General features: G+C 40.4%; 1 protein-coding gene across 15 annotated transcripts in view; it reads left to right on the forward strand.

The window, feature by feature from the left end:
• The window catches only part of dst (dystonin), a 622,282-nt gene that overhangs the window by 263,258 nt on the left and 344,951 nt on the right, over positions 1-14,073 (forward strand). For all 15 annotated transcript variants that reach the window (XM_072558451.1, XM_072558477.1, XM_072558489.1 and 12 more), the window contains 5 exons: positions 7,222-7,334; positions 7,545-7,651; positions 7,797-7,916; positions 8,060-8,155; positions 10,185-10,312. In XM_072558451.1, the coding sequence (XP_072414552.1) occupies positions 7,222-7,334; positions 7,545-7,651; positions 7,797-7,916; positions 8,060-8,155; positions 10,185-10,312 (564 nt within the window). The remainder of the gene's footprint in view (positions 1-7,221; positions 7,335-7,544; positions 7,652-7,796; positions 7,917-8,059; positions 8,156-10,184; positions 10,313-14,073) is intronic.

Raw genomic sequence — 14,073 nt, forward strand, 5'->3', positions numbered from 1 at the left:
TGCCCTTGGACCATATCCCTCCAAGCATTTCGTTTTCATGTACTTACCTAAATGTCTTTCAAATGTTGTAACTGTACCTGCATCCACCACTTCCTCTGGAAGTTCATTCTACACATGAACCATTCTGTGCAAAAAAAAATGCCTATCATGTCTTTTTTAAATCTCTTTCCTCTCACCTTAACAAATATGACCGCTAGTCTTGAAATCCCCCAGTCTAGGCAAAAGATACCTACAATTCACCTTATCTGTACCCCTCATTATTTTATAAAACTCTATAAGGCCACCTCTGAATCTTCTGTGCTCCAGTGAACAAAGTCCCAGCCTATCCAGCCTCTCATAACTTCCACTTTAATAATGCCCTTCCTACAAAAGGGACACCAGAACTAGACATAGCACTCCAGAAGAGGGCTCACCAACATTCTGTGCAACTTTAATGTAATATTTCAACTCCTATACTAAAGGTTTGAGCAATGAAGGCAAGCTTGCTAAACACCTTCTTAACCACCCTATCTATATGTGATGCAAACTTCAAAGAATTATGTGCCTGAACCCAGTTCTGCAGCTGATAGCCCTGGATCCAATTCCTTGGAGAAATTCATCTAGCTTATTGTAAAAGGGAATCTTGCAGTGGTTTCAATTCTTTTTCCCTATTGATCTATCTCATGTTTCTCTCTGTCTCCTTGTTCGGAAAGCATTCATTTCCCTTGATGTTTCTTTTTATTGAACATACTTCTCTTTAGCCTGTATACCCTTTGCCCATAAATTAAAGAAAGTCTCCCATTTGTAAAGGTCCACCACAGGATGTCCCAAATTGCTTTACAACCTGTCACTCAGGGGAAACATAGCAGACCATTTGTGTGTATCAAGCTCCCTCCAGCCTTATTGAGATAAGTGATTTGATGATTTCCTTCATGTGCAGACTGAATGATTACAAGTGCAATATGCTTCATCTTTAAATCTGTTATGACTAACCTTGGAGCTTTCAGCCAGGAGTGCTCAAAGTCAGTATTGTCCAAGTGTTAGCATTCCTCGTTTTGATGAACTTTTGAAAAATTGAATCAAGCCATCATGAAAGTGTTTTGCAGGCAATAATTTATTTGTTTTGTGACTGAAATGTTGGGGTATTTCTTACATGCTAATGTCACAAAAGCATAAAAGTTCCAATGCAGTTTATGTCATTGAATTATTGTTTGTGAAACAAATGAAGGAAAACTGTTGTAGTTATAACTGACCAGTTGGGCAGGAATATTGTGTCCATTTCAGGGCATTGTACCTGAGGACAGCTATCAAATCCTTAGAGAGGTACTTAATAGAATAGATCAGGGATGAGGGACTTTAGTTATTTGGAGAGACTAGAGAAGGAAGGTTTTGTTCTCCCTGGAGTAGAGGTTGTTAAGCAGAGATTTACTTGATTTGTTCACAATCATGAACAGTTTTGACTGAATAACTGAGGAAACTTTCCACTGTCATATGGGTCAATAACCAGAAAGGACAGGGGAACGATGTAATTTTAAAAAAAATTTAGAGAGTTGTTGTAATCCAGATTGCAGTGGAAGCAAATACAGCAATAATGTTTCAAAAACTGAGTTGTATAAGAATATATAATCCAAGATAAGTAGAATTCTTTCTAAGAACCTGTATAGGCAGAAGGAACAGGGTAGCTGCTTTCTGTATTGATGATGCTGTGAATTCAGTATTATCATTCCCCTGCCATGCTCATGCCCAGTTATTTGATTCTTTCATAGGTCCGTGATGCTAGCTGTGGGAATTGTAACTCCCGTGTTCTTTACCTTTTGGTTTTAAAATTCATCATCTCGTCCACTTTACTAATTTGTGTATCCAGTGTAATCGTCTACAATCTTCCATAATTTCTCCTATTGGATGCCCATATAAAGAATGAAGGAAATGCCTTTCCTTTCATAATTGAATCACCCAAAAGTTCTGGGGAAAAAAACCTCCCTGATGCCAAAATGAGCAAAAGAGTTTTATCGATCCCATATTTCAAAAACTCATAGGAATTCTCTGTCCTGTGGTGACATTAAAAGATGCCATGAAACTACTTGAAGGAGAGCAGGAGAATTCTGTGATTGTCTTCATTTGTTCTTCGATTGGCAGTACTAAAATAATTATCTGGTCACTTATCTCATTGGTGTTTGTAAGATCATGCTGTGTGCAATTTATTTGTCATGCTTTATTAATTACATTGACAACACTTCCAAAGGAGGCCATATAGTTGTGAACAGTTCATAAATTCTTTTCAAAAACAGAAACTGCTCAGAAAACTCAGCAGGTCTGGCAGTATTGCTGGTAAGAAAGCAGAGTTAATATTAGGGTCCAGTGAACATTCGTCAGGACATAAGCTCTGTTTCTGTTTTGCCATGCTCTATTTTGCTTTTGCTCATGAGAATAACTTTTGTTTTCCTTCTGCAATTTTATTTGTAGAAGGTGTTTATATGTTCCTTTTATGAAATGCTGTTGTGCAAAGCAACTGAAACTCTCTGTAATTTTGTGACAGGTGGAGGCTTTTGCTTTGCTTTAATGTGCTCAAACCTGCCTAAACCTTGACTGGGCACAGCACTCAAATATTTATTTATGTTGCATCTAATTGCTTCATTGCTTGTTCAAACAGGCTCCTGATTAAAGCTGGGAGGTACATTACATTTGTAACCACAGTTCCCATAATGGAGCTCATGAAGAAGTGTTTCAGATGTAATTAATAACAAGTGCTACTTGACTTTTCAGTGACCATGACCTACCAGTCTTGAGTTAAGCTTTGGATTTCAGGTTGTTCAAGTGAAAATTTGTGAAAGCAGCCAAGGCTTTGGAATGCTCAGTTTTAGTTACAGAGTCATAGAGCTGTATAGCGTGGAAACAGACCCTTCGGTCCAACTTGTCCATGCTGACCAGATATTTTAAATTAGTCTAGTCCCATTTGCCAGCATTTGGCCCATATTCCTCTAAACCCTTCCTATTCATATACCCTTCCAGATGCCTTTTAAATGCTGTAATTGTACCAGCCTCTATCACTTCCTCTGGCAGCTCATTCCATGCACGCATCACTTTCTGCATGAAAACATTGCCCCTTAGGTCCCTTTTAAGTCTTTCCCCTCTCATCTTAAACCTATGCCTTCTAGTTTGGGACTCCCCTACCCTAGGAGAAAGATCTTTTTTATTTACCCTTTTCCATGCCTTTCATGATTTTATAAACTTTTATAAAGTCACCCATCGGCCTTCAAAGCTTCAGGGAAGCCCCAGCCTATTGAGTCTCTCCCTATAGCTCAAACCCTCCAACGCTGGCAATATCCTTGTAAATCTTTTCTGGAACCCTCTCAAGTTTCACAACATTCTTGCTATAGCAGGGAGACCAGAATTGAGTGCAGTATTCAAAACGTGGTCTAACCAATGTCTTGTACAGCCACAACACGACCTCCCATTGACCAATATTGGGTTCACTGTTTGATTCCAGTCATTTGGTTGAGACCATTCACTGTAGTCAGCTTTCTCCTGCGTAAGTGTAAAGTAAGAGGACTAAAAGGAAGTAACTTGCATTTATGTGGTGCTTTTTGTGACCACAGAGTGACTGAACACACTTCTATTAGCCAGTGTTTGAAGTTATAATGTGAGAAACATGGGCAACTAATTTGTGCATAGCAAGCTCCCACAAATGACAATTTAATTAATGACTAGACTGTTAGTTCCCATGAAGAGGGAATGATGTCAGATCAGAACACCGGGGAGAATTCCTTTAAAACATGGTGTAGGATCTTCAGCAATTGCCTGAGAGGGTAGACAGGTCCTTGGATTAATGAGAAGACAGTATCTCCAAAAGTGAAACACTCCTGGATCATGGAGGGAAAGGGTCTGGGAGGTGTGAATGATAACGCTTTTACTGACTGTGGTGAATTTTGTAGATAGTACTGTGGCCCCAGCATATACTCTGGGGCATATTTAGGCAATTAGAGATGTTTTGACGAATGTGCTAAACGCTTTTGAGCTTCTTGAAACTGCATTTATCCAGACAGATGAGGATTATTTCATAATATTCCTGACCTGTGTCTTGTAGATGGTTCAAAAGAGTTTGGAGAGTCAGGAGTTGTGTTCCTGGCCAGAAAATTCCAAACCTCTACCATTTAAATGGCTGATCCAAATTAAGTTTCTAGTAATCAGCAAACTCTCTGATGTAGTCAGCGCAGTATCAAAGAACATAAGAAATAGTAGCATTAGTCGTTCCTAGACCTGTGGAGCATCACCTTCAGCTGTCAAGTTGACTGAAAATTTACAACCCTTTAAGTGAAGTAATTTTTCTTCATCTCAGTTCTAAGTGATCAATCCCTCATCCTGAGACTGTGACCCTGCTGTGAACCAGCAGAAACAGTCTATTTGCACAACCGCCGAGCCCTTTTAAAACTTCTGTTTCAACAAGATTATCTCTAATATTTGTAAACTCCCAAGAGCGCAGACCCAATTTAATCAAATGTTTGTTACAGGATAACTCAGGAGCTCTGGCTTCAGACATGATCTAGATGTAGGACCTTTCCTGAACTGGACTGCAGATTCCAAAGTTGAAGTTCTGGAGTTGTGAAAATGTGTATACTTATTATCAGTGTCCTCACTATAGGCTCTCTCAATGGGGCCCCTATGTTTTTTTGTCTCTCTCTTTCTCTTTCTCTCTGTGTTGCCTATCACATTGTCACAGCCTTGCTTTCTCCGCGTCTCACATTCATACCCTATTCTCTCTCCCACAGTTGCACCCCCACTGTACACACTTGCTTGTGCACTCTTCCAAATCCACACCCTCCATCTTTCAGGCTCTTTCTTTCACTGTGAGCCCAGAATGATGATGACTGTGTTGATTGACTCATTCTCTTTTCCGTTTCTAAATTGTACAACTTGATGAAAGATTTTGAGAGGTGTCTAAACAGCAAATGTTTAATTATGAAATAATGAAAGGCCGAATTAAAAAGCTGGTAACTGAAGTATGACAACAGGTACATCTAGATTGCATTAACAATGATCATTTAATCTGTTTGTTCATCACAATAGTAAGTTCTAGGATAAGGTTGAGAACCTTTCAGTTAAAGCCCAGACTGTATCTGTGCTTTCCAGAATCATTGCCTTGATTTATCTAAAGTAGTTGCGCTTATTTTCATATAAGCATACAGTACAGGAGATGGTCTTTGGCCACTGAGTCTGTAATGCTAAAACTATGCTAAATCTACACTGATCCCACTTTCCAGCACTTGGCCTACAACCTTGAATGTTATGACACAACAAGTGCTTATCCAAGCACTTTTTAACGATTGAAGTTTCCCACCTCAATTCCCCTCCCAGGCAATGCATTCCAGACCTCCATTACCCCCTGGGCGCAAGCATTTCCCTTCAACAACTCTCTAAACCTCCTCCTTCTCACCTTATCAGTGTGCTCCTTGTTGTTGATACTTCAACTCTTGTGGGACAGCTGCTATTTATCTATCCTGCCTCTCATAATTTTATACATCTCAATCAGGTCGCCATTCAATCTTCTCTGGTCCAAAGAAAACACTCTGAGCTTATTCGTCCTCTGTTCATAGCTGAAATGCTCCATCTCCGGCAACATCTTGATAAACCTACTCTGCATCCCCTGCAGTACAATTACATTCTTCCTATAACGAAGTGACCAGAACTGCTCACAGTACTCCAGCTGTGACCTAACCAAAGTTCTATATAACTCCAATGTAACCTCCCTACTCTTCAATCTGTGCCTCGACCGATAAAGCAAGCATCCCTTACACCTCCTTAAGTAGGAGAAAGTGAGGACTGCAGATGTTGGAGATCAGAGTCGAAGAGTGTGGTGCTGGAAAAGCACAACCAGTCAGGCAGCATCCAAGGAGCAGGAGAGTCAATATTTCGAACATAAGCTGATGAAGCACATGATCAACTAGGTAAAAACACTGACTGCAGATGCTGGAAACCCAATTCTGGATTAGTGGTGCTGGAAGAGCACAGCAGTTCAGGCAGCATCCGAGGAGCGTCCGAGGACAGTGCTGAGCTGGTAACTGTCCCCATGACTTGTCCTACCTGCCTATCTTCCTTTCCACCTATCCACTCCACCCTCCCCCCCCGCCCCCGACCTATCACCTTCATCCCCTCCCCCACTCACCTATTGTACTCTTATGCTACTTTCTCCCCACCCTCTTCTAGCTTATCTCTCCACGCTTCAGGCTCTCTCCCTTTATTCCTGATGAAGGGCTTTTGCCCAAAACGTCGATTTTACTGCTCCTTGGATGCTGCCTGAACTGCTGTGCTTTTCCAGCACCACTAATCCAGAAGCATATGATCAGCGTATTCTTGATGAAGAGCTTATGTCCAAAACGTCGAGTCTCCTGTTCCTTGGCCTTCTTCAGTACCTTATTAACCTGCCGTGCCACCTTCTGCGGTTAGGCACCCCAAGATCCCTCTGTTCCTCTGAACTTCCTATTGTCCTGCCATTCATTGAGTATTTCTTTGACTTGTTCTGAAATCCATCTCCTCACATTTATCAGGGTTAAATTCCATCAGCCACTGATCTGCCTGTCTAACCAGTCCACTTTATATCGTCCAGTAACCTAAAACCTTCTTCCTCACTGTCAGGCCAATCATTGTGTCATTCATAAGCTTACGTTGCATTCGCCACCTCACCCCACTTAGCTGATCATATCTGATCAGCATCCCATTTCCCATCCTTTGCCCATTCCCCTTGATCCCTTAAGCCATAAGGGCCGTGTCCAGCTCCCACTTGAATATATCAAAGGAACTGGCCCCAGCTGTTTCCTGTGGGAGAGAATTCCACAGGTTCACAACTCAGTGAAGAAACTCTTCTTCATCTCAGTCCTGAATAGCTTACCCCTTAGACTGTGACCCCTAGTTCTTTCCCCAACATCAGGAACATGCTTCCTGCTTTTGGCCTGTCCAGTCCCATCAGGATTTTATATGTTTCGATGAGATCCCATCCTCATTCTTCTAAATTCCAGTGAATGCAAATCCAATCAATTCAGTCTTTCCTCATATGTGAGTGCTGCCATCCCAGGGATTAGTCTGGTGAACCTTCGTTGGACTCCCTCAATAGCAAGAATATCCCTCCTCAGACTAGGAGACCAAAACTGCACGCAATACTCAAGATGTGACCTTACCAAGGTCCTGTATAACTGTAACCATTACTCAAAGCTGTCTGATCATCATCTAATGTCTTGTTTTGATTTACAGGCCGGACCTGGTAGATATGAGTCAAGTAGCCGTTCAGAGTAACGTGAGCAATTTGGAACAAGCCTTTGGTGTAGCTGAAAAACTTGGTGTCACAAGGCTGTTGGACCCAGAAGGTAAACTTGTTGGGTATTTCATAAACATGATCAGCTGTGAATTTGAGTGTTAAGAAAAATAGAAATCTTTTTTATGATCAGAAGAATATTTAGTTGCGCTGTCTGTTTTTGATGTAATCTCTGATACAACTAAATGCAACACAAGGAGTGTTCTGAGTGTTTCATGGCTGAGTTGATGCTCAAGTGAAGTGATCCTTATTTTTTCCTTAGATATAAATGTTCCATCCCCTGATGAGAAGTCTGTGATTACATACGTTTCGTCACTCTATGATGTTTTTCCCAAAGTCCCAGAAGGCGCTGAAGGCATCCATGCAAATGTAAGGCATTGCAATGTAAACTTATTCATTAGATGATAATCGTTTTATCCTGACAGCCCTTTGAACATTTGCTTTTAAATATGATTTAACTGGCTCTTGAATTGGAACGACTTTTTTTTCCCCAACTTGTCTGGCTTTCTGCTAGGATGTTGATGTCAAATGGATTGAATACCAGAATATGGTGAACTACCTCATGCAATGGATCAAGCATCATGTGACAGTCATGTCTGATCGGAGCTATTCGAACAATCCTGCAGAACTTAAGGTAGGGTTTTACAGGATGAAAGCGCTTCATTTGCTAAAGTGGAGAGCAGAATATTTTGATTGTTGCATGTCTGATTTAATATCGCAGCACTTTGGATAATTCAGTTGGACTATTTCTAACTTGTCAATTGTTAACCTCTTCAGGCACTTTATAACCAGTACATGCAGTTCAAAGACACAGAAATCCCACCAAAAGAGAAAGACAAAACTAAAATAAAGCAGCTGTATAAATTGTTGGAGGTAAGTGTGCCTTGGTTGAGTCACCTATTACAGTCTTACTATATGTAGCACTGTATTACTGAAAGGGGAATGAAAATTCACAATGCATTTTGGAAAAAAGAAGACTATTTGGCTTAATACATATTTAGTTATTGAAAGAACAGGTTATGTTTGCATCCTTGCTTCTCATCCCTCACTAGTGAAAGTTGCATTATAACTTTGTTAAGTGGCTATTTTTTACTATTTTCTTTAACACCTCTTTACCCTGAGCACTGGAAATCTGGGCACAAGCCCGTTGCTGTCCACCAAGTGTATAAGCAGATGCTAAACAGGAAAGATTGAGGCTGAGAAGTGGCAGATGGAGTTTAATTCAGATAAATGCGAGGTGCTGCATTTTGGGAAAGCAAATCTTAACAGGACTTATACGCCTAATGGTAAGGTCCGAAGGAGCGTTGCTGAACAAAGAGACCTTGGAGTGCAGGTTCATAGCTCCTTGAAAGTGGAGTTGCAGGTAGATAGGATAGTGAAGGTCAGAGTATTGAGTACAAGAGTTGGAAGGTCATGTTGCGGCTGTACAGGACATTTGTTAGGCCACTGTTGGAATATTGCGTGCAATTCTGGTTTCCTTCCAATCAGAAAGATGTTGTGAAACTTGAAAGGGTTCAAAAAGGATTTACAAGGATGTTGTCAGGTTTGGAGGATTTGAGCTACAGGGAGAGGCTGAACAGACTGGGGTTGTTTTCCCTAGAGCATCGGAGGCTGAGGGGTAACCTTATAGAGGTTTATAAAATCATGAAGGACGTGGGTAGGATAAATAGACAAAGTCTGGGGTCTGGGGTCAGGGAGTCCAGAACTAGAGGGCATAGGTTTAGGGTGAGTGGGGAAAGATATAAAAGGGGCCTAAGGGGCAACTTTTTCATGCAGAGGGTGGTATGTGTATGGAATAAGCTGCCAGAGGAAGTGATGGAGGCTGGTACAATTGCAACATTTAAAAGGCATTTGGATGGGTATATGAATAGGAAGGGCTTGGAGGGCTATGGGCCAGGTGCTGGCAGGTGGGACTAGATTGGGTTGGGATATCTGGTCGGCATGATCGGGTTGGACCGAAGGGTCTGTTTCCATGCTGTACATCTCGATGACTGTATGACTAAGGTGTGACCTGCTTGAAGTTTTTAAGGCAACAAACGGGCAAGCTACTTTGACCTGTGTGATGTAGGCATGCCCCTGACTAGTTAGTGGAGGTGGGTAGGGGACAGGAACTTCAAGATTTTAACCTGCCAAAATACCTGCAGTTTTTTGCTGTCATTTGTCATTGAAGTTTGGTGCTCTGAAAACATTCTGTCACTGTGACAACATATTTAAGATATAAATTTGAAAACAATGACTTCAGAGAGGAGAACAGCCAAAAAAAAAGCAGTCTGTGAAAAGACCATTCAGCTGGTCCAAGTTACACAATAGTTTAGATCTCTTTTGTGTGGTAGCTCCATTTCCCTTGATGTTTTTTTGAATAAGCCTTTATCTCTCTGAATGCAGAATTTATACTTTGATCTCATTTTTGGTTGATACTATATCATCAGTTAATTCCTTATTGGCATACTTTTTTTGGTTTCTGCAGAGAAGGACCTAGATTTATAATTTAGTTTTGACAGTTCTTTATTCACTGCCTGCTCCCACACTTTCCATCTGATGTGTTATTTTTGGTCATACCTTTATAAACCTGGTGTGGGTTTTCTTTTACTCGCTGTTCACTCAACATTTTTTCATATTCACCTTGAGACGAAAGCACTTGCTGATGTTATTCTTTTCCCCCTACCTATACCTCATTCAACCTTTCCCAGAGTTGTTTTCCAGTTCATCATTCCTTTGCTTTTTCAGTGAAATGAGAAGCCTAGGCAAGTACAATGCACATTCAAGGGTACACATACACCCATACACATACACACCACAGTGTCTCATACTATCTATGTTTGTATTCTTGGATTTGAACTGTTTTTGAAACCTGTTCAGAAAATTTAAAAAAAGCATATTTCATGTCAACATTGTTTTGTAGGTGTGGATAGAATTTGGTCGCATTAAACTTCCTCAAGGCTATCACCCAAATGATGTGGAAAAGGAGTGGGGAAAATTGATCATTGCTATGTTAGAAAGAGAAAAGAGCTTACGGCCAGAAGTGGAAAGGTCAGTAAAGAGTGGGGTTTAGTATTGAAAGCAATGATTTTTCTTTGTGTAATTGTGTATGGATTGTCAACTGAGTTGAATTACGTTTCTGCCCCAGTTTCCATGATGCACAGTGACAACAGCATACCTAACATACGCATGCACTAGAATCAGTTTTTTTGTGAGACAAAAGCAGAAATGTTAGAAAATCTCAGCAGGTCTGGCAGCATCTGTGGAGAGAAAGTAGAGTTTAATGTTTCAGGTGTAGTGCTGCTTCCTCCATTCTCTTGAAACGTCACTGTCCTACCTCAATGCAGTGGCAGTAAAAGCAACTGGATAACAGGAAGTGGGCACTGACATTTTATTTTAAGCCTGTACGCCAAAGTAGTTATTGAAAAATCATCTACTGTTTCCTGCCTTAAATGTTCGTTGTTAAAGACACCAATGCTTGTTAGAATTCTTGGTTCCACTAAATGGTCTGAAGGTATAGAAACTAAATTTTCCAAGTTGAACTTGAATCGTTAATAGCTTAATAATTTAATATGCTATCTGTCAGAATTGCTCAAATGTGTTCGAAATGAAAATGCTTCTCTTTCTAGAATATGCTGCCTGTTCTTCTTTGTAGCTTTTTTGGTCTATTTGTAACAGAAATTCTTGTTTAGTACTTTTAAGTATCTTGGCCTTGATACTGTGTTTACTTCTTTTGAGCTCTTTTCAACATTAATGACTTCATCAAAATGTGAAGAAGGATTTGTTCCCATTTTGAATTGAAGCCAGGAAGACAAATTGAGTTACAGATTCAAGTTTGCAAATTGCTGGGTATGCTGAAAACCCTGGCAGAGAATTAGAAATCTGCCTTTGTGCAGAAATTTGCAAGATAAAATAGTATCAGCAATTAAATATTAATATTGAAGTGAGATCAAAATATTCTGACTTATCTAATTGGGCTATTCAGATGTGAGAGACAAGAACCAAGTTTTTTCCTCAAGAAAGAAAGACTTGCATTTATGTAGCGCCTTTCACAGCCTCAGGATGTGCTAAAACACTAACAAATTATGGGCCAAATTGATTGTATGTCTCCTTCAAAAGTCCACATCTCTGAAAATATAGTATTTTGGCAGTACTGCACTGGAAATGCCAGCCTGAATTATCTGCCAATCCAAATCTGTTTTTGGATTGAGACCTGAGTCCACACCGTTCTGACTGTGGTGAGGCTAGTGCTTTGGCTAACACGCTATCCTCTCAGCCTATCGTTTCAGTGCTACATTGAAGTATCTTTATAGTAGTTTGAAGAACAAAATGTATGATACTGATCCAGAGGAACCAAATTATCAACAGGTTAGTTCCTTGGGTATTGAGAGTTAACTGTTCTGAGACTGCTTGTGTACAACAATTGTTCTCAGTGCCATAGGACTGAGGGATTGGCAAAACAGGCCTTGGTCCCAGTTTGGATGCTGAATTTGTTGGAAATAAGCACTTTGGTGTGTGAGTTTGAGCAAGGTAGAGAGTATTAGATGCTGCGAATCCTCCATGGTGCCATTGTTCCTCACTGTGTAGATTTGCACATGATGATTGGTTATTTAGTGTTTTATTAATAAATTTGAGGTTGGATATTGAAGAAATCTATGAACAGTAATTCACCTGGATTTATTCTTTGATCTGCTGTGTTAATAAGCGGAACTGGAGACCATTTTAACTAAAAATAAACTGATGAATGAATAGATGACAGCCTGAGGCTGACTCTACCACTGTGAACTGGAAATTCTTCACTACTTTGTAAAGAGTGCAAGAAATTTAAACATTGTTGTACCTTGTCCCCAATACACAACAGCCAACCTGCATTCCTGTTACCAATATTCCAAGAAAACAAAAAAAAATGAAGAGGCAGCACAGAGTATTGAATAATGAAAAAAAACAGAAATAGAGGGAGAAATTCAGTGCGTCTGGCAGCATCTGTGGAGAGAAAGCGGAGTTAACAATTCAAATCCAGCGATCCTTTCTGCTTTCTCTACACAGATGCTGCTATACCTGCTGACTTTCTCTAGCTATTTCTGTTTTTATTTCAGGTTTCCAGCATCCACGGCTCTTTGCAGTATTCAATAAATAAAACAGCCTTTTGATGTGGAATGAGTCTGATCAGAGTGGTGACGACTTTGTAATTGTTTTTTGAACATTTAAACAAGTTGGGTTCAATTTTGAAATCATCAAAAATGGATCTAGTGGCATGCCAAGAGAAATTGTTGCTTTCTTTCATCGCTAAGTTGATTTCATTGAACTGGAATGCACGTTTGGTGGTTTCTGATGTGGGTAGGGCAGTGAAAAGGAGTGTCTCAGATTTATTAATAAAACACTAAATGACACAACAAATATGCATGCCCAGCAGCACATTCCTGATTGTTTGATCAGTGTATTAAGGTCTGAAGCAGTCTGCAGGTGAGGTCTCGCTTGTACTTGTACTGGAGCGACCAGCTGCTGAGAGTGTTGCTTAGTACAAGGTGATCCAGAGCTGCAGAGGTTGCTCTGCTGTTCCGCTGTGTGATTGTAGAGGTGAGGTGGGGTCTTTGGGTTTGACAACTGGGTTGCTGCAGGTCATGTTGAAACTGAATGACCAGGCAATAGCCTTTGGTGGCAACAACTCCAACTCCCTGTGCAACAGCACCAGCAATAGCACCAGCTCTGTTGAGAGCTTCTCACCTAGCAGCTCTGGAGGGAGAACCGTCATGAATTCTTGGACATCCTCCAGCAGTGACATGGATGTTAGCAGGTATGTTTATGTGTGCAGAGTGGGCACTTATGCAGTGTGCCTTCTGGATGTAATTGGTGCACTGTCTGGTCTGAAAGGTACTGGAAGCAATTCACTCGTAAATTTCAACGGGGATAGATGGTCCTGAATAAATATTTGCAGATTTGTGGGTGGTGGGGTGGGGGGGGGGGGCAGATGGGCAGATGGGCAGATTGGGAGATGCTGGGACTGATTTGGTAAGTTCTTCCATAAATTCTAACAGGCATGTTGAATTAAATTGTCACCTCTTGTGGTGTAATAATCTGTGATTCTATTGCATTATATGTGACAGCTAAATAACTTCAATTATGAAGAGAATTTTTAAAATCTATTATATCTGTTTCTGAGATGTGACTGAATGTAGCGTAATAAATTCACTGAATGATGTAGCATGCTGGATTGAATGGTCTTCTTTGCTAAATCATACTATGTTTCTATGAATTCCCTTCTGTCGATCCCTGACTCCCATTGCACCCCACAGCTCCCCCACCAAAAACCTGCACTCTGATGTCGGCTTTTGCATTCAAGTTGCTTGAGCTTTAATGTCTATTTTGCCTGTACTGATTTTATGACTCTTTTTTTTTTCCTGTGATCTCGATTATATCTTAATATTTGCCTAAGGTGGCCCTTGCTAAGGAACTGCACTTTGTTTGGAACAGCATTTCTTATAACAGCAGTAACTATTTTTATTTAAGTGGAGCTGATAAAGTAGGAGCACAGCATTGCACAAGCATATTACAAAACAAAATTTGATATTGAAACATATAAGGAAATATTGGGATCCGGTAACTAAAATGAGGGTCAAAGAGGGAGGTTAAGGGGCTTCTTATAAAAAGTTCAAATGACAGAGACGTTTAAGGAGGAATTCCAATACTATAAGCTCAAGCTTAAAGCGCAGACAAATGTTGGAGTGATTAAATTTGGGGAAGCTTAAGAGGCCCAATTTGGAGGAGCACAGCTATCACAGGGAGTTGTATAAATGGTGGAGATTAAAGGGCTA

Source organism: Chiloscyllium punctatum, chromosome 3 (genome assembly GCF_047496795.1).
Source record: "Chiloscyllium punctatum isolate Juve2018m chromosome 3, sChiPun1.3, whole genome shotgun sequence".
NCBI classification, from domain to species: Eukaryota; Metazoa; Chordata; class Chondrichthyes; order Orectolobiformes; family Hemiscylliidae; genus Chiloscyllium; species Chiloscyllium punctatum.